Genomic DNA, 19,627 nt, shown 5'->3' on the forward strand with positions numbered 1-19,627 from the left:
GTACTACTACTAACAATGTTATTTATATTTTATCACAGAACATTTGTTTTATTTTTTTTAATAATGCAAATTTTAGATTAAATTACTTTTAGACAAAACACATGAAACAGTATGATGGTAAAACACAAGCCAGTGTCTGTAAATAATTGAGCAGCACTCACTGTCACTAGGATGCTTCTTCTGCTTCTTCTGCATTCAGCCCATAGACCCTGTGCTTCTTGTATCATAGACATACAAATCCTGAATTAACACTTATGGAAAATTGCCACAATGTGTCAGTATTCTCCAATAAAAGCCAATAAGTATTCTTTTGTTTCTTTTCATTTTATTGTAAACAATTTTACGTAATCAATAATAAAGGAAGGACATACTTTTAAAAGTATTATATTATTTGCTTTTTTAATTTGCTCTTTTCTTTCACAGTTGTTAGAAGCGCTGTATAAAATAGGTTTTTCAGGCACAAATAATAAAGTTTGCACTTTTTAATGTGCGAACAATAGAGTCAGATTATATATATATATATGAATTAGCCTACCGCTGTGTGCAGTTGCTATATAGCCTAAATAAACGTAACTTGCCTATTATGTAAGAAAGGCATCATATGTAAGTTATGTAACTGAATAATCACAATTGCGCAACTCTGGTGCAGATCGATGCGCTCCAACACACCCAGCAGCGCTCCGTTACGAGCAGAACTCGAGAAAGAGAAGCGAGTGCAGTATGTTGGGCTGCTCGGACAGTTTTTATAGTCATATTGTGTGCGTCGATGCCAGATAGTAAGTTTTCTATCCTCATTTACTATTTAATAATTAAGTTGTCGTGTTTGTGTGCTATATTGTCTTTTATTGCTATTATCTACTTCTGCTGGATTGTTTCACAGCTTCCCCTCGTTAACTGTGAATTGGATAGCTGGATACTTTGGATTGTTTAATCAGTAATATTCGTTACAAACTGTAATGTACATTATATTTAGTCACGTTTCTGTAAGCGTGTCAGCTCCTGAAGTTTGTGTGGATGATTAATTGATCTGTTACTGCTTTGTTCAGTAATTGGAATGAATGTATATGGATACTTATTTCATAATGCTGTTATTAATATTTGTTATTCGTTTCGTGTAAGAACCACACACAGACATATAGTCTTGTGCTGATCAAGCTAAATGAATATATGTCCCTGCTTCACTGTTGATTAAACATCCTCAGTTCAGCTGTTGGTCTGGTTCCTGTGTCCTGATACAGTCTATGGTCCTGACCGAAACCTTTCTTTTTCTTTTTTCTTTTTTTTTGTCCAGAATAGACTAGTTATCATAGTTTTAGTGACAGTGACATAAATTATAAACCAAGTATGAAAAATGTCCAGAGTTTTCATGTTTCATGTTTTCATTTAACAAAAAAATTAAGTTTTGGCCCACAGGTGGGATACAATTTGCTTCATACATTTACAGTGAAATCAGAGTACAGGAAGTTTATTGTTAGCTGATGCTAACTGGTTAGCTAACTAGTTACCTGATGCTAGCTTGAGGTCATTTTTCAATTTAAAGTCCAAATATAACTTTTTTTTTTTTTAAATATTATAATTTATTTAACCAACTAGTTAGAATACATTTGATGGAAAAAAAAAGTAAGTAAGCAAGCCATGTTTTACCCCACAAGCTATGTATGAAAAGAAATCTCATTCTCAAAATATAATTATATTTTTCATCATCTACAGGCCTTACTATTCTCATATCATATATAACTGTGATTTTCTACAAAACAACAAACTTTAAAACATTTTTTCTTACTGCTGAAAATGGGATAATTTACTGTCAAAACCGTTTTCTCAGATACATCACCAGTGAAAGCTTTACGGTGAATACTTCTGCATCATTCTTGTAGTCCACAGTTACAACAAACGTTTATCTTGACTTTATCCAGTAAATTATCAGCGTTCAGAGTTGACACTCAGAGACGGTGTCCTCCCTCATTCACTGTTCGTTGAGTTTATTAATATAGTCCACCTGACACAGAGAATAAAAACACAAATGAGTGAATTCAGACACTGATGAACAGCTGCTGTCAACAAGCAGAATCACCAAACGAAAGAGAAAAACAAGTAATTCTTGTGTTTCTCTCTTGCTCTCTCTTTGTTCCTCTTTCCTTTAGTGATTCTTTTTGTTAACAGCAGGTGTTCCTCTAATGCTCAATCAGCACTTAAAGGGATAGTTCACCTAAAAATGAAAATTCTGTCATTAATTACTCGCCCTCGTGTCGCTCCAAACCCGTAAGACCTTCGTTCATCTTCGGAGCACAAATTAAGATATTTTTGTTTGAATCTGAGAGCTGACAGTACATGATGCAAGCGCTGATCCAGATCCAACGTGATGACGTTGAACACAAGGCATTGCTGTCTGGGAGGGTCTGAAAGCTCTCAGATTGTATCCCACCTGTGGGTCTGAAAGCTCAATGACAGAATTTTCATTTTTAGGTGAACTATCCCTTTAAATATTTAATTAATGATCTAATTAACTGCAACACTTTTACAATAATAAGTTAAATTGGCAAACCTGCTGCCAGCAGTTAACTGTAAAATTACTGTGAAATCACATTGCACGTAACAGATAAAAAGGTTTTGTGAACTCAAATGAAAGTAAATGCTAAAATGAAGTGTTATTTCAGGTGTTTTTGCACACACTGTTATTAGCTAGCTGTTCTCTACAACAGATTTAAGTTAAAATAATGCTTCTAATTTTGCTTAATTCAGTTAATTTTAAGAAATGGTCCTCTTTTTACTGGACTTAAACAAGTTCAGAGAACCAATATATTAATCAAAATTATTATGCAAATTTAAAGCAATTTCATTATGTCTCTGGTACCAGAGTTGTGTAAATCTAACTTACTTTACATAAACTCTACATGTTCAAATGTGTGAATACAAAATCAAATCTAAAAATGCATACTGGCATTGACAATGAAGGTAAAAAGCAAGAGTTGGTGCTTCAATTTTGTTGTGTTGAGTTGTCAAACTTTGCAAATTTGCAAAAATGGAGGACTGAGCACAGTTGCCATTAACTGATTTCACAGAAGTAGCAAAGCAAAAACTAATTAAATGCTGCATCAGCAGCTTTTTCAAACACAAATACATAATGTATCTTCAAAGTGGATTAAGAACGGCAAGACATTTAAACCAACTATTAACTGCTGTCAGTGTCGATTAAGAACAGCATAGACATTTGTAAAAATATTAACTCTCACAGTAGAGTTAAAAGTGCATATACAAAACAGAAAACTGTTAGAACAAACAGTGCATTTTGAAGAAAAAATTAAACACTTATTTAAGTACTGTATATAAGACGACCCTGATTGTAAGACGACCCCCCTTTTTCCAGATGTACCTTTTGGAAAAAGGCTTTTTGAAAACCAAATCTTGTTTATTTTTTTCTCTCTCTCTCTCTGTAAAACACATTTTTTAAACACATTTTTTTTCATTTTTGGATGAACTAACCCTTTAATGCCTTTAAGGACAACGCCAACATCCTCTGGTTCATCAGAAGCATGTTGCTTGAGAACATAGATCCCAACAGTGGTATCTTCAGTGGCCTCATTGATACAGGCTTCATTTATGCCCTGCACAAAACAAACAAATTTAAGTAAATGAAAATAAGTCCTATTAACAAAGGCCTACTGAGAAAAATCTAAAACACACAAAAAAAAAAAAACTATTTTAAATTATTTCTGATGTTGAAGATTTATTTGGAATGACAAAATGTATAATGCAGGTGTATGTATATATATATATATATATATATATATATATATACATACAGGTGCATCTCAATAAATTAGAATGTTGTGGAAAAGTTAATTTAGTTCAGTAATTCAACTCAAATTGTGTGCACATAAATTCAATGCACACAGACTGAAGTAGTTTAATTCTTTGGTTCTTTTAATTGTGATGATTTTGGCTCACATTTAACCCTCTCCAGGCAGGTGTTGCAGATTTGCAACAGCTAAATGCTAATTGCCTAATTATTCCACATCCATATTTTATGAGCCTTTTTTACTCAGAAGTACCACTGCAGGACTTAGTTGTACATTAGCAACCAACTGTTTCCCCACCAGCTCACCAGATGGCAGTGTTTCTTTCACTTCCAACACACATCCAACCTGGTTTCACTGAAACAGATTTTCTAAGCATCAATTTCATGTAAGTATCACTATGAACCTCCATTAATTTGACACCAATACTGCATAAGATGAATCATGAATATACTTAGATACAGTACATGCCAATTAGTAGATTTTATCTCCTCTGGGTTTTTCCCCACCGGCAGCTCTATTTCAATGTTGCCGATTTGCAACATGTGGCCGGACAGGTACCAATGGATGCCACATACTTTATCTACTAGCTTGCCTATATTTTCAGCAACATTTTATACTAGGGTTATTTTCTTATCACCAGTGTTTACTTATTACTTTGAGTTGTCATTGAGGGTATATCCTAAGGAAAATGAAATAATTTGGCGTGAAGTTATAAACTATCGGAGGCAGATTTGATGAAAAGCAATGGCGTAATACGATTTTCATTTGACTGTGCAGTGAGGAAAACTGATGTAGCCTAAATTCCATGGTACATAAATTAGTATAGATCTTTGTTTGACTCAAAGCAAACTATCTTACAGAATACTCTCTTTGCAGGATTTGTGATGTGTTATGGCAGGCCGACCAAGTCGTCTTTCAGTCAGGGAAGTCATTGAGATGGTTTGCCTTCCTGATGGGGCTTTATCTGACACAGAATCCACTGCAGATGATGAAATTGACGATCCAGATTTTGATCCTGAAGCATACGAGTCTGACTCCAGCCTTGATGATGATGAGCCACTGGCAGCAACAGCAAGAGCTAATCCCAACCACCTTGATGTTGAAATTCATAACATACATGCAGACAGTGACACTGACGTCCCAGATGACGATGAACCTCAGCCAGGCCCAGCTCCAGTCAACAAAGAGTTTTCTTGGAGGCAGAGGAAACCCTCAGCAGCTGACATAGACTGTTCATTCCAAGGACCTGCGTTCTCACCTCCACCAAATGAAATACCAAGTCCAAAGTGGTATTTTGATCAGTTCATGGACAAATCCGTGTTTGAACATATTTCGTACCAATCTAACCTGTATGCAGTTATGACGAATTGCCCAGAACTGAAAACAACCCCTTCTGAAATGGAGCAATTCGTTGGTTTACACATCTTGATGACCATAGTACGTACTTGGATCCAAGATGGCGGCGCGATCAGACGCAGCGGCTTCTCCAGGTCCCAAAGACGGTGCTTTTTGTCTTTTAATGTCGTCTGTTCGTCTCCAAATAGTGTAAATTTACCGCTAGTTTATAAGGAAATCACTCCTAAACTCATATATGTTCGCCAAAGACTTTTGGATATCGGCAACGCATACAAAGACCAACTCTCGCCGGCGGCTACTGAGAAGCTACGAGGCCTCTGTTTACTGCTGAAGCCGGACCTCGAGACCGCGGCCTCGCCTACTGTCGCTACCCGCACAAGGCGGCGTCATAGCGGTGTGAGAGGACGGAAGCGCGGTAAGCGGAGGTATCTGAGCTAGGCTGAGGAAAACCCCACAAGACCGGCTCTTCCAACACTCATGCTCTCAAACGTTCGCTCTCTGGAAAACAAACTGGACTTAATTCAACTCAGTCGATCTACACGGCATGAGACAAGGGATTGTTGTGTGTTTGTTTTCACTGAAACATGGCTGAACGACAACATCCCGGACTCCGCCATTCAGCTGCACGGACTAACTTGCTACCGCGGACAGAGATTTATCACTGTCTGGTAAGACTCATGGCGGTGGCTTGTGTGTACGTCAACAAAGAATGGTGTAACAATGCTGGGGTAGCGCCATCAGCGAACAACAAACAAATAACCCCGACGGCTTTTTCATCATAGCCGGTGACTTCAACCACGCAAACTTAAAGACAGTTTTGCCAAAGTTCTACCAACATGTGAACTTTGCAACAAGGGGAAATAACACACTGGACTTTGTTTACACAACAGTTAAGAGCGCATACAAAGCTGAACCCGCCCCCACCTCGGGTACTCGGACCACATCTCTGTTATGCTAATCCCAGCATACAGACCACTTCTGAAACTGGCCAAACTGGTTCACAAACAGATCAAGGTATGGCCAAACAATGCCACCTCAGCACTGCAGGACTGCTTCCAGGACACAGACTGGAACATGTTCAAAGAGGCGGCCACCTACAACAAACACACAGACCTGCAGGAGTACACTGAAACTGTGACTGCTTACATCCAAAAGTGCACTGATGATGTGACAGTCACCAAGACCATCACCACACGCCAACCAGAAGCCATGGATGACAGCAGAGTTCGTGGGCTGCTAAAGTCCAGAGATGAAGCATTCAGATCAGGAGATAAAGCAGCCCTCAAAACAGCAAGAGCCAATCTGTCCCGCAGCATCAAAAATGCAAAACGGTCATATGCTCAAAAAAATCAACAATCACTTCACAGAGAGCAGTGACACACGGAGCCTGTGGCAAGCTAGACAGACCATCACAAACAACAAGCCCCCGCCACAGGCCTGTGATGACGACACATCCCTCCCAGATGCACTCAACCACTTTTACTCACGGTTTGAAATGCAGAATGACACACCTGCACAAAAACTGCCCACACCTCCCAATGACCAGGCGCTCCGTCTGTCTCCAGCCGACGTAAGGAAGTCCCTATCTAGGATCAACCCACGCAAGGCTGCGGGTCCCGACAACATACCTGGCTGTGTACTGAAAGACTGTGCTGCACAGCTGACAGATGTCCTAACAGATATCTTCAACACCTCGCTGAGCCAGACAGTCGTCCCCACATGTCTCAAATCCACAACAATCATACCGGTACCAAAGAAATCACCTGTGTCCTGTCTAAATGACTACCGTCCCATAGCACTGACTCCAATCATAATGAAGTGCTTTGAGAGGTTAGTCATGCACAACATCAAAACCAGCCTCCCCAACACACTCGATCCGCTCCAGTTTTCATACCGTCCGAACCGCTCTACGGACGATGCAATTTCCTCCACTCTCCACCTGGCTCTTACCCACCTAGAAAATAAAGACTCCTACGTTAGAATGCTGTTTATTGACTTCAGCTCAGCATTCAACACAATAATCCCACAACAGCTCATAAATAAACTCAACCTGCTGGGCCTTAACAATTCCCTCTGCAATTGGATCCTGGACTTTCTAACCGGAAGACCTCAGTCAGTCCGTGTCGGCCACAACACCTCGAGCACTACTACACTGAACACAGGTGCCCCACAAGGCTGTGTGCTCAGCCCGCTGCTCTTCACGCTGCTGACCCACGACTGCACTGCCAAGTCCAGCTCCAACCACATCATCAAGTTCGCTGATGACACAACAGTGGTAGGTCTCATCAGCAACAACGATGAAACGCACTACAGAGAGGAAGTGGCACAGCTGGCTCAATGGTGTGGCACTAACAACCTGTCCCTCAATGTGAGTAAGACAAAGGAGGTTGTGATGGACTTCAGGAGAAACTCCGTTGATCACCCCCACTGACCATCGACAGCTCGACTGTGGAGAGTCAGCAGCACTAAATTCCTGGGGGTGCACATCACAGAGGATCTCACCTGGTCCACCAACACCATGTCACTCTCCAAGAAGGCACAACAGCGCCTACACTTCCTCCGCCGGCTGAAAAGAGCAAGTCTCCCTCCACCCATCCTCACCACTTTCTACAGGGGCACCATTGAGAGTGTGCTGACCAGCTGCATCACTGTCTGGTACGGAACTGTACTGCAGCAGACCGCAAGACCCTCCAGCGGACAGTGAACACAGCTGCAAGGATCATCGGTGCCCCTCTCCTCCATCCTGGATATTTTCCTCACACGATGCTCCAGCAAAGCCAACAGTATCGTGAAGGACTCCACACACCCTCCCACAGTCTCTTCCAGCTCCTACCATCAGGAAGACGGTACCGGAGCATCAGAGCCCGCCTGCCAGACTGCTCAACAGCTTTTTCCCCAGGCTGTGAGAGCCCTGAACTCAAATCACCCCGCCTCTCTGAACCCCCATACAAACCCCTACCTCCTGTAACATGTAACGTGCAATTCAAGTGTGCTACACACAGGTGAGTGGGCTTGTACAAACCACCTGTAGTAGCACACTCTCCTCCTCTATGCGCACTAGTCACTTTTCACACACACTGCTGTGTGTACACAAATCCCACAAAAGAACTCAGTAATATATGTATGTTTACATGCTCATGCACTACAAATCATCCTGCACTGTTCCCCAGCCAGCTGCTTGAACTCAATGTTTCTCCTTGCACATGTACAGTATTTATCTGAAGCATTCGTATAGTTTGTATAGTTTGTATTTTTTAGTTTGTATAGGTACTTTTTATAGATAGTATATTTATTGTCAAAATCTATCAGTAGGATAGTTGTGTATAGGTTTATATTGTCTTACTCCATTGTTGTATGCCTGTATTTATGTAGCACCGAGGTCCTGTGAGGCACGACATTTCGTTCCACTGTATGCCCCCGCATGTAGCGGAATGACAATAAAGCTCAACTTGACTTGACTTCACTTGACTTGTATGCCATCGTACTGTATGTACTGGCACACGACAACACGCTACGACCCAATTGCAACAGTCATGGGACGTAAGCGATTTGATCATCTGCGAACATACATCCATATGAACGACAATACCAATGTGAAGCAAAAGGGTGAGCCTGGATATGATCCATTGTTCAAGGTGCGACCAGTACTTGATAAAGTCCGTGCAAACTGTTTGAAAGTTGAACCGGAAGAAAACCACTTCATTGATGAGCAGATGATCCCCTTCAAAGGAAAGATTGGAATGAAACAATATATGTAGAGGATTTTTTATTGATATTAATCAGAACTACTCAGACATAATCAAGGTGAATTTTGCCTATAAGGTATCTGTTGAATCTTCCAATATATTCTGAAGGCCTTGGTGTCAAAGTGTGTACGTGGCAAAGCACATCTGGAAAAAATGAGGAGGGGGCTTTTTCCCCCTTACCATAACAAATTCTAGAGGGTCTCTTCTCCTCTGGGACAGATAGAATTACATACACAAGTGAAATGTATGCATATGACTTAACATTAGAATCCGCCTTAAATGGCTTGTATATAAACCAGAGACAAAGGACAGTCGAGAAGCTTTCCTGAAGAGAGAGCTTCGGTTTTATTTCGCCGAATAAAATCTAATTTTTCTGGCATCAAAACTCCAAGTCTTTGTTTCATTCTTCGAACTGCGGCGCGACACTTCATTTTGGCGTCACGAACAGGATCTGCAAAAGAGCCACAAAGTTTACTACCGCTTGGAGCAGATTTCAAACAACACGTGAAGGTGGCTACCTTTTTTTAATCAGGTAAGCAGTTTTTGCTTATATAAGATTGTGTTGTTTGCTAAATCTGTTCTTGGTGGTAAGGTCACTTAAATTTTGCTCTTCCAAAATACTAAATTTAAAGATGAGAACATAAAAAGAGGAGTTTTATTCCAGAAAAATAACTGCATGCATTATCTGGTTTATTGTTCGAGGCTTTGATGAGTAACTTAAGCTGAACTGAGATGATGCAGGCAAAAATACATTGCTAGCAATGGTCTGTGTTTATTTGGGCTGGGCCTGAAGAGACGGAGATAGACGTGAAGCAGATATAGTATAGAGAGCGCGCAAGTAGAGGTCTGCATTCAGATTTCTTGCGACGCGGGATTAAATCCCCGAATAAAACGCGGTTGCGGTCGGTAACTCTGGTGCAGTTTGAACGGGAGCGGGCGGTCTAACAATATCCCGTTCCCGACATCTTTTCAGAACAGCATATCTGCACTTTATTCAAGCACCGGTACAGCCTGCACTGGACTGTTATGCACGCACTGCACACATGAACCAGTGCTTCGTTTTATTTGCGAGGTCTGTGCGCAGCATGTGCATAACGATGCTCAGAGCAGGCTAGCCTACCAGTGAATATATGGCCCGCAGACAGAACAGGCAGGTTGTAGATGAGTGACAGAGCAGAATAAAGATGGAGCAAAGTGTGGATGCGCTGTCCTTGAAGAACGCTCAACTCGGTTTTGTTTATATTTTGCTTAGCTTATAAATTTTAAATGACAGATGTCCAATTTATTTATTTTTCTTCCGCGACACTTTTCCTAGGCTACTGTGTTTACAGCAAGATGTTAAACGAATTTAGTATTTTGACAAGACGAATAAAATTATAATAGGCCGTTTTGTACAACCTACATTTTGTTTCCTCTCGACACTTGTTCCTATTGTGTTGTAAAGGTTAAACGAATTGTATCCTGACAAAACGAATAAAAATAAGGAATACAATTTTTGTACATTTTTATTTTCTCTGACACTTTTTTTTTCCTACTGTGTTGGCAGCAAAATGTTAAACGAATTTCGTGTCTTAAGACACAAAATTCGTTTAACATTTTGCTGTCAATAAAAGACTCTTGACAAGAGAATAAAATAACAAATACAATTTTGTGCAGACTACACTTTTATTTGTTAGCCTATCTGTCTTTCTTTCAGTAAAGGAAATTTAAATGTGTGATTCTGGAAACGAGATCTAAATTTAGCGGGAACGGTCGGGTCGGGAAGAAAATTATTCAAAGCGGACAGCGGGTGAACAAAGAGTGAATATATCGCGGGAGCGGGTGGGTGCGGGATATAACCTCGCGGGAGCGGGACTTAAAAAATAGTCCCGCGCAGACCTCTACACGCAAGACCTACGATACCGCCCTGATTAAATTAAAAAAGACAAAAAAATTGTAAGGTCACAGGGGTCAGCTTGGGTAGGTAAAAATTCCTGACAGAATCTTGTTCTTTTACTGCAAAGAGAGATTAAGGAGAGGTTACAGTAACAGAACCAGTATTTTGGAGCAGGTGGTAACTCGAGAGAAAAAAACTTTGTTTTGTTGTTTTGTTTTGGAGAATGTTTGAAACTGTGTCCGTGTCCGAATGCATGTGTGTGTGAAAGACTGAGAGTGAAGAGAAAACACATAAATTCCGATTGGGTTTGGGGAGAGAAGTGTGCCTTTTTCTAAATGGAGAACGGCCGCAGCTCTTGTCACACTCAAGAGGGACTTAGAGGTGTGCATGTTGCTAGGGAAATAGGGTCAATAAAGATTGAATCCAGATGTGTAACAAGATCTTATGTTGGGTGTCTGTGTGAGAGAGAAAAAAGAAGAGGGAGAGAAAAAATTTCTGAGAACAGCGCTGTGGAGAAGAGATATTAAGTGAGGAAGTTCAATAAAGAACATTAAAAATAATAAGTGCGCACTAAATAAAGCGATAGAGACGCGAGATAATTAATAAATGAATAAATAAAAATCATTATTAAAGATTTTATGATTACTATGTGATCATAAAATAAAGAAAAAGCATATAGAAAGTGTACATGTATCAGATATAATAAAAAGGTAATAAAATAAAGAATAAAAAAATAATTGAAAAATAGTGGCAACATTATTATAAAAAATTAATAGATGAATAAAAATATTACACGTGCTTAAAACTGAAGACTCCCAAAATTTGTATCTTGTTGTCCCTGGGAGACAGTATGAAGGTTAATCCATTACAGAATTAGAGATTTGGGTTTGAGCTAACTAAATATAACTTGTGTAGTGCAATGTTGAATGAGAGCAAGATTGGGTGACCAAGTTCATAGAAATTTTGAATCAAAAGCTATAGGATATTTAAAAATAATAATGGAATTTGTTGATTAAATAATTAAATTAAATAAAAGGAATTATTTTATGTTGGTTGGGAAAATTCATTCACCATTACTCGATTATTCTAAACCATGCAAATATAGAAGAAAAATAATGATTGATGTCTTTAGTTTACCATACATACTGTTGTAACAGAAAGGATTTTTTTTTGTTTGATTATAATACATAATAAAGGTAGATTACTGCTGCTTTCTGCATTTTGCAAAGAAAAACTGCTTGCTATTTTCCTGCAACGAAGAACTTGCTTTACTAAAAGAGAATAAGGGAACTGCTGTTTTTTACGGTGACGCATTGCTGCCGCACACATATTATTTTTTCCACTCAATTATGTCGTAATAACGAGATCTTATGTCGTTTTAACGACATCTTTTCTCGTTTTAACGACATCTTTTCTCGTAATAACGAGATGTTTTCTCGTTAAAACGACATCTTTTCTCGTAAAAACGAGATGTTATGTCGTTAAAACGACATAATTATCTCGTTAAAACGACATCTTTTCTCATAATAACGAGATGTTTTCTCGTTAAAACGACATCTTTTCTCATAATAACGAGATGTTTTCTCGTTAAAACGACATCTTTTCTCATAATAACGAGATGTTTTCTCGTTAAAACGACATCTTTTTTTCTCATAATAACGACATATTATGTCATAAATATTTTCCCGTTATAATAGATGGTCGCCTACATTATGTGAGCAAGCTGATTGTCCGTGCTACTGTCCTGACATAATCTGCACGCTGCTGAAGTTATGAAATACACTGTTTTAAATGTATTTTAATGTAATGGTTTTAATTTGTAGCGGCATGTTTATTAGGATTAATCTCCAATCTGTCTACAATATAGTGCTATTAACTGCACTCAGACCCATGACTCATTTAGGCTATGATCAGATCAAAACAGCTATTTTTGAATATCCACTCTGGGCTTGGAATATTTCTTTATTTTAATGACTGAAGTTTGATTTAACAACAAATCGAAATACGAACAAAAATAAAGAAAGACATTTTCTAATAGGGTAATAATAATAATAATAATAATAATAATAATAATTATTATTATTATTATTTCGTTCTGTTTGGCAAACGGGAAAGCTTTTTCGTATTTTTTGTTCGTGGGTTAAAAAAAGAACTATAGGCTATTTGTGCATGGGCCAGCCTAAAACGCCACTTTTCAACTCAGTCTTGTCTATCCCATCACACAGAAGAGTTAATCTGTTATGAAATATAATGTTTGGAGAAACATTTCATTCGCGATGTGTCTGCCATTACTTCAGCGGATTCCGTATCATAGCAACCAAAAGTACAGTCTGCCCAGACAGCAACATAGTTCTGGCCCGTGTGAAATCCATGCGGGCCAGTTGTGGCCGGATCTGAGCCGACACTCTTTGCTGTCTGGGTATAGTATACGGAAAAACGCTGCGCTGTCAAGCGCTCACAGCCGAGCGTTTTCAGCTGGCAAAAACGCTTTGGTGCACACGCGGCCTAAAGCGAAGCATGGAATTTAACCCAGAAGAGGAACGCGATGCAATGTGCGGCTTGATTCAGCTAAAGATATAATTTAATAATATAATTAAGACATATATAATCAGAGTAAAGTATCAAGACCGTTCATTTTCATTTTCCCGTTTGCCAAACAGAACGAATAATAATAATAATAATAATAATTATTATTATTATTATTAGCCTATTAGAAAATGCCTTTATTTATTTTTGTTCGTATTTCGATTTGTTGTTAAATCAAACTTCAGTCATTAAAATAAAGAAATATTCCAAGCCCAGAGTGGATATTCAAAAATAGCTGTTTTGATCTGATCATAGCCTAAATGAGTCATGGGTCTGAGTGCAGTTAATAGCACTATATTGTAGACAGATTGGAGATTAATCCTAATAAACATGCCGCTACAAATTAAAACCATTACATTAAAATACATTTAAAACAGTGTATTTCATAACTTCAGCAGCGCAGATTATGTCAGGACAGTAGCACGGACAATCAGCTTGCTCACATAATGTGGCGACCATCTATTATAACGGAAAATATTTATGACATAATATGTCGTTATTATGAGAAAAAAAGATGTCGTTTTAACGAGAAAAAAATGTCGTTTTAACGAGAAAACATCTCGTTATTACGAGAAAAGATGTCGTTTTAACGAGAAAAGATGTCGTTTTAACGAGAAAACATCTCGTTATTACGAGAAAAGATGTCGTTTTAACGAGAAAACATCTCGTTATTACGAGAAAAGATGTCGTTTTAACGAGAAAAGATGTCGTTTTAACGAGAAAACATCTCGTTATTACGAGAAAAGATGTCGTTTTAACGATAAAACATCTCGTTATTACGAGAAAAGATGTCGTTAAAACGAGATAAGATCTCGTTATTACGACATAATTGAGTGGGAAAAAAATATGTGTGCAGCAGCAATGCGTCACCGTAGTTTTTAACCAGATTACCTTTTTTATTTATTTTATTTATTTACTTATTTTTACCTTTTTATTAAGAGGCCATAGAAAGAGATGGTTGAAAAGTGAAAATTAGATAAAGAGCTGATTGCTCAGAGACAATTTGGTCACAGTTTACAAAGGTGCAATATGAATAATGCAGTCTCTGAGTGTTAAGATTTCAGATAGCTTCTGGATCAGTGCCTTGACAAAGCAATGGAGTCTGTCTAACAAAGTGGCGAAGAAGCAAAGACAGCTGTAGAGAGAAGGGGGAGGGGCTGATGGATTTTCAGCTACCCGCCGAAAAGAGGAGTGCACACTTCTGCATGGAGAAGAGCTGACTTAAAGCAGGAAAAGGTGAATCTTTCACTTGAGACTTTTCCTGAGTGTGAAGAGAACATCCTGAAATGCAAAACTCTGGCAAGAACAATCAAAAGCCAGACTGAGGAAAGGCAGAGAAACAACGGAGATCATACACCACAACATCGGGCCTTTGAGTGCCATCACAGACTGACAACCCAGTGCAACAGCTAAACAGCTTCAAGAGACTGATGATCTAACCAGAAGGACTTCCATCCCTTCCCAGTGTGTGCACAGGTACCAGTCCAGCCTTATGTCTTAAGAAATAAGAAATTTTGACAGGCTGAAGTGGGTGCTTGACTCACCAATCAGATAAAAAAAAAAAAAAATCGAGCTGGATTTGGCATAGTGAGGGCTATTTCATTAACCAACTAGGGAAAAATGCACAACTGAATTATTGACAACAATGCTGATCTCTTTGGGAAAGAAAAAAAAATAGACAAGATGTCTAATAGAAAAATATATATGGCTGATAAAATAAAAATATTGGTCACTCCATTTTGTTTAATAGTAAATTTCTAGGGCTAGATTGCATAAAATCATAAACAAAAAAGTTACGCCAAAGATCCAAAATCATGAAATCACATATGCTGCCGTTACCGGGGATAACAAGATAGAAATGTTGATGGCCATGGATCCTAAATTATGCAGAGATCTCTAATCCTCATCTCAAAAGTAGCTCATGAGCAATAACAAAAAAATATGACTAAAATTTAAATTGGACAAACAAGTGGCATTTGAGAAATTACAATTGGCTCTCTCAACTGCACAATGCCTAAGACAATTATTCTAAGCCAATTAATCTATTAGATTTTGTTTGAGAAAAAGAAAAAGGAGGTTTATACTGCAGTGTTAAAGCAAACCTTATAGTGACTGACGTTGTCCAGTTGCATAATGACATTTAGACTCTATGTTGAATGCTACCAGGTCTACGCTCAGTAGAGTGTAACAAAAAACTTCATGTTATATTCAGAATCCGTAGCATTCCACAACTAAAACCATTCAGTTCACAATCAGCTGAAATCTCAAGACAAAATATGTTTATTGGCCAAAAAGGGGGGTGTGAAAGGGTGTGAAAAAGTATGAATGACGGATGGAATGTATGGAGTGAAAGAAGGTGTCTGACGAGACACTGAAACAAATCAATTATTTTGCAAAACAGCTGTATGCAGATTTTAATACAGTATGTGGGCCCACAGGGCAAATAACGCCCAGTAAAATAAAGACCATGGATGAAGTCGGTTAAGTTTCCTGGTCAGTACCTAGGTTATTGTTGTGGCAGAAAGAAAAACAGTGCCACACTTGCGCAGCGCATTACATGGGAAGGCAAAGCAAGCAAGCTTGCTCTGTCCACCCCACATCTAACTTTCTTTTCAGCATATCATGATGGAGCTGATTCTGTCTCAAAATGATAAAATATTGTCTTTCTGACTGTTAACATAAAGTGGGTTGAGTGTTTTCCAGGTCAAAAGGCCAACGCTACTGAACAAGATAGGCCTAGGAAATTATCTAGTGATATAGTGGAACTAAGTTTATAAAACAAAGAGATAACTGAATTAGTAAATTGTTAAGAATAAATTTGAAATGAATTGAAAAATTGTAAGGATGCAGATAACAGCAATGGAGTTGTGAGAGCTCAAAAATGGGGCCAGGACAGCCCTCAACCCACATGAGACATCCACAGGTCACACCAAGAAGGATAACTATCCGGATGAGCAAATGAGCATGCTTGATATCACTAACAAAAACTCTGAAAGTTTCCATTTACAGGTGACAGCAGTTATATCAAGGCCCAGGAATGGTTTGCTCCACCATTAAGAACCAGTGAGTGTGCAGTTATGGCCTCAAGGAAGAATCTTGCATTGATCAGCAAAATAGTTGCAAAGTGACACCTGGGTCCACATCTCTCACCTTAAAATACGCCAACCAGCTTCAACAACCCCACACAGCATGAAGTGAGGGATGAAGGGCGTGCTAGTAACGACCCTCCCTTGCCAACGAGGGAAAGACCATTGCAACGATTCGCAAAGAGTCACCCTGGTGAAGATGGAATGAGTGATGGGACAGCTAACGAGACGATCAGAATACTTGGGAGCCAACAAATGGAAAAGAGGAAGTGGAAAGAGAAGGAAACAGACAAGCAGACAACTCAGGAGAAAGTGACGAGGAGAGACGAGTGACACAAGATGAAGTACAAACTGATGACAAATCAAAAAGAGATAAGCAAGGAGCTCACATTCTTTTGTGAGAGGAAGCAGAAAAGTGGAAATATATCTGATGATCATCACATGCCTAATGCATATTGTAATTCTACAAGCTCGAGCTGAAGACAACGGCAACCAGACTTCCTTTCAATTGCAAATGCAAACGAGAACCAACAGCAACCAGACTTCCCAAGAATTTACTTTTCAACCCTTAAATGAATCTAGCAGTGGCTTTAACTTAATCCAAAATAAACAAGCACCAGTTGAGGAGGGAAAAATATGTAGACAAAATAGACGCATTGTAGATGACAATTATAACATCACTATTAAAGGCAATTCACATATATTATGGGAAAAGGCAGAAGATAATAGTTGGTATAAATGGGTAAATTACACAGCAGAAAAAGAAGAATGGGAAAACTGCATAGTTTGTCTGGAAGCGAGACCGATTTTGTATATTGTACCTATACATATACACAGTTCTAGTTGCAAAATATTTCATGATGAATGGTTTAAGACATGTCCAGGACTGTCTAATGCAATGGAGCTAGATGTATTAAAAATGGGAGGTAAATGTTTTATTGAAAGAGGCAGAGCGATAAATGTCTTGAGAAATTGTACCCAAAAAATGGCATTTTGCCCATATTGGTGCCAGTTTCTCCAATCCACAACGATTTACAGAGAAGCTACTGAATTGCAGTGTGAACGTACCCGTAAATGGCCTATTATACAAGAAACAAAAATACAAAAGCCGCAAGGAAGAATACAATTAATGGCAGATCAGGAATTTGAATGTTATGAGAAAAAGGAAATGTTGACGTAGGAAGGTTTAAAGGAAAGTGTAGCAAAATATGGCAAATACCGCGATGCACAGTTGACTATTTAGAGGTAAAAGAAGGCCCACCACCTATATTTGATGACATTGATATTCCATTAGTAGACATATGGTGGATGTGTGGATTAGAATATGGCCTTTTGACAACATTACCAGAGAATGGTCAGGATTAAGCACTAGGGTTATGTTGACACATAAAATGAGTCACATCTCTTTAGAAGAAGGAGAAACAAAAGAAGAGAAATCTAGATCGAGAAGGGCCTATGAAAAAGACCCTGCAATTTATATAGATGCTATTGGTCAACCAAGAGGTATACCTTATGAATTTAAGGCAAGAGACAAAGTTAAATCAGGATTTGAATCAATATTCATTTAGATTGCGCAAAATAAAAATACAGAATGGATCAATTATATATATTACAACCAGCAGAGATTTATTAATTACACTGATGACGCCTTATCACTTTTAGGAGAACAATTGGATGCAACAAGTCGAATGACATGGCAAAACAGAATAGCTTTGGACTATTTGTTAGCTGAAAAGGGAGGAGTCTGTGTTGTGTTTGGGGATCAATGCTATACTTTTATACCAAGTAATACTGCGCCAGAAGGAGATCTGAACTATAGTTTCTTGGAATATTCAATGTATTATGTTTTGAATGTGTTTTTATGTTTTTGATACACATAACGGTGACAACCACAGGCAAGCACTGAACCAATTGCACGCTCATGCTTATAACATTGTATTTTACTATAAAGAAAGAAAGGAGACAGAATCTTTTACTCTCTTTTAGTCAAGGGTGGAGAGAGAGACGTTTGGTTCTGATTTTCCTCCCGCATCATTCAGTGGTTGAGGGTAAACCTGTGTGACTTATTTAGTCACGAGATAGTGTTAGCTGAAAGGACTGGATTATGAAGTAGCACTCTGGGTAGACATAAACAAATTGTGAGACTTAATGAAGTCTCAAAGGGAGGAATGTAGAGGATTTTTTGTTGATATTAATCAGAACTACTCAGACATAATCAAGGTGAATTTTGCCTATAAGGTATCTGTTGAATCTTCCAATATATTCTGAAGGCCTTGGTGTCAAAGTGTGTACGTGGCAAAGCACATCTAGAAAAAATGAGGAGGGGGCTTTTTCCCCCTTACCATAACAAATTCTAGAGGGTCTCTTCTCCTCTGGGACAGATAGAATTACATACACAAGTGAAATGTATGCATGTGACTTAACATTAGAATCCGCCTTAAATGGCTTGTATATAAACCAGAGACAAAGGACAGTCGAGAAGCTTTCCTGAAGAGAGAGCTTCGGTTTTATTTCGGCCGAATAAAATCAAATTTTTCTGCCATCAAAACTCCAAGTCTTTGTTTCATTCTTCGAACTGCGGGGCGCGACACTTCATATATCAAGAACAAGCCGCAAAAATGGGGAATCAAGGTCTTTACTCGTGCAGGTGTCACTGGACTAGTCAATGACTTTGAAGTGTACACTGGCAAAGGGACTGTGACCAATGAGCGTGGACTTGGTGTTGCAGGGGAAGTTGTGCTTCGTCTCGTATCAGAAGTTCCAAAAGGACTAAACTACAAGTGCTTCTTTGACAATTGGTTCACTTCCCCTGAAGTCATTGTGGAACTGAAGAAAATGGGAATTTCAACAGTTGCTACCATCAATCGTAACCGTCTCCGTGGATGTACCCTCAAAAGTGATAAGGAACTGTCAAAGGCTGGGCGTGGTGCGTATGACGTGAAATACGAAATGACAAGTGGGATGGCCATCGTGAAGTGGTATGATAACAAGGCAGTGTTACTGGCATCATCCTTCATTGGCCCTGATCCTGTTGATAGATGCAGAAGGTGGTCAAAAGAGAAGAAGGAATATGTGGAAGTGGACAGACCCCACATTGTCAAGATGTACGTGTAACCCTCCTACACAATTCCAGCACAGGCGCCTCTGTAAGACTTCTCTTTAAAGCCTCAAATGCTT

General features: G+C 38.9%; 1 protein-coding gene across 1 annotated transcript; it reads left to right on the forward strand.

The window, feature by feature from the left end:
- The first annotated feature begins 3,987 nt into the window (after positions 1-3,987).
- LOC131543883 (uncharacterized) lies at positions 3,988-16,783 on the forward strand. Its single transcript, XM_058781692.1, has 3 exons — positions 3,988-4,185; positions 4,677-5,237; positions 16,553-16,783. The coding sequence occupies exons 2-3, from the start codon at positions 4,692-4,694 to the stop codon at positions 16,781-16,783; spliced, it is 777 nt and encodes a 258-aa protein (XP_058637675.1). The 5' UTR covers positions 3,988-4,185; positions 4,677-4,691.
- Positions 16,784-19,627: the final 2,844 nt, after the last annotated feature.

This window comes from Onychostoma macrolepis, chromosome 07 (genome assembly GCF_012432095.1).
Source record: "Onychostoma macrolepis isolate SWU-2019 chromosome 07, ASM1243209v1, whole genome shotgun sequence".
Classification (NCBI taxonomy): Eukaryota; Metazoa; Chordata; class Actinopteri; order Cypriniformes; family Cyprinidae; genus Onychostoma; species Onychostoma macrolepis.

Bases quoted from the DNA above. Each gene is read 5' to 3' on its own strand.
- LOC131543883 (XM_058781692.1), top strand. From the start codon at position 4,692: ATGGCAGGCCGACCAAGTCGTCTTTCAGTCAGGGAAGTCATTGAGATG. The intron at 5,238-16,552 runs GTACGTACTTGG...AACCCCACACAG, and splicing joins TACACATCTTGATGACCATA to CATGAAGTGAGGGATGAAGG.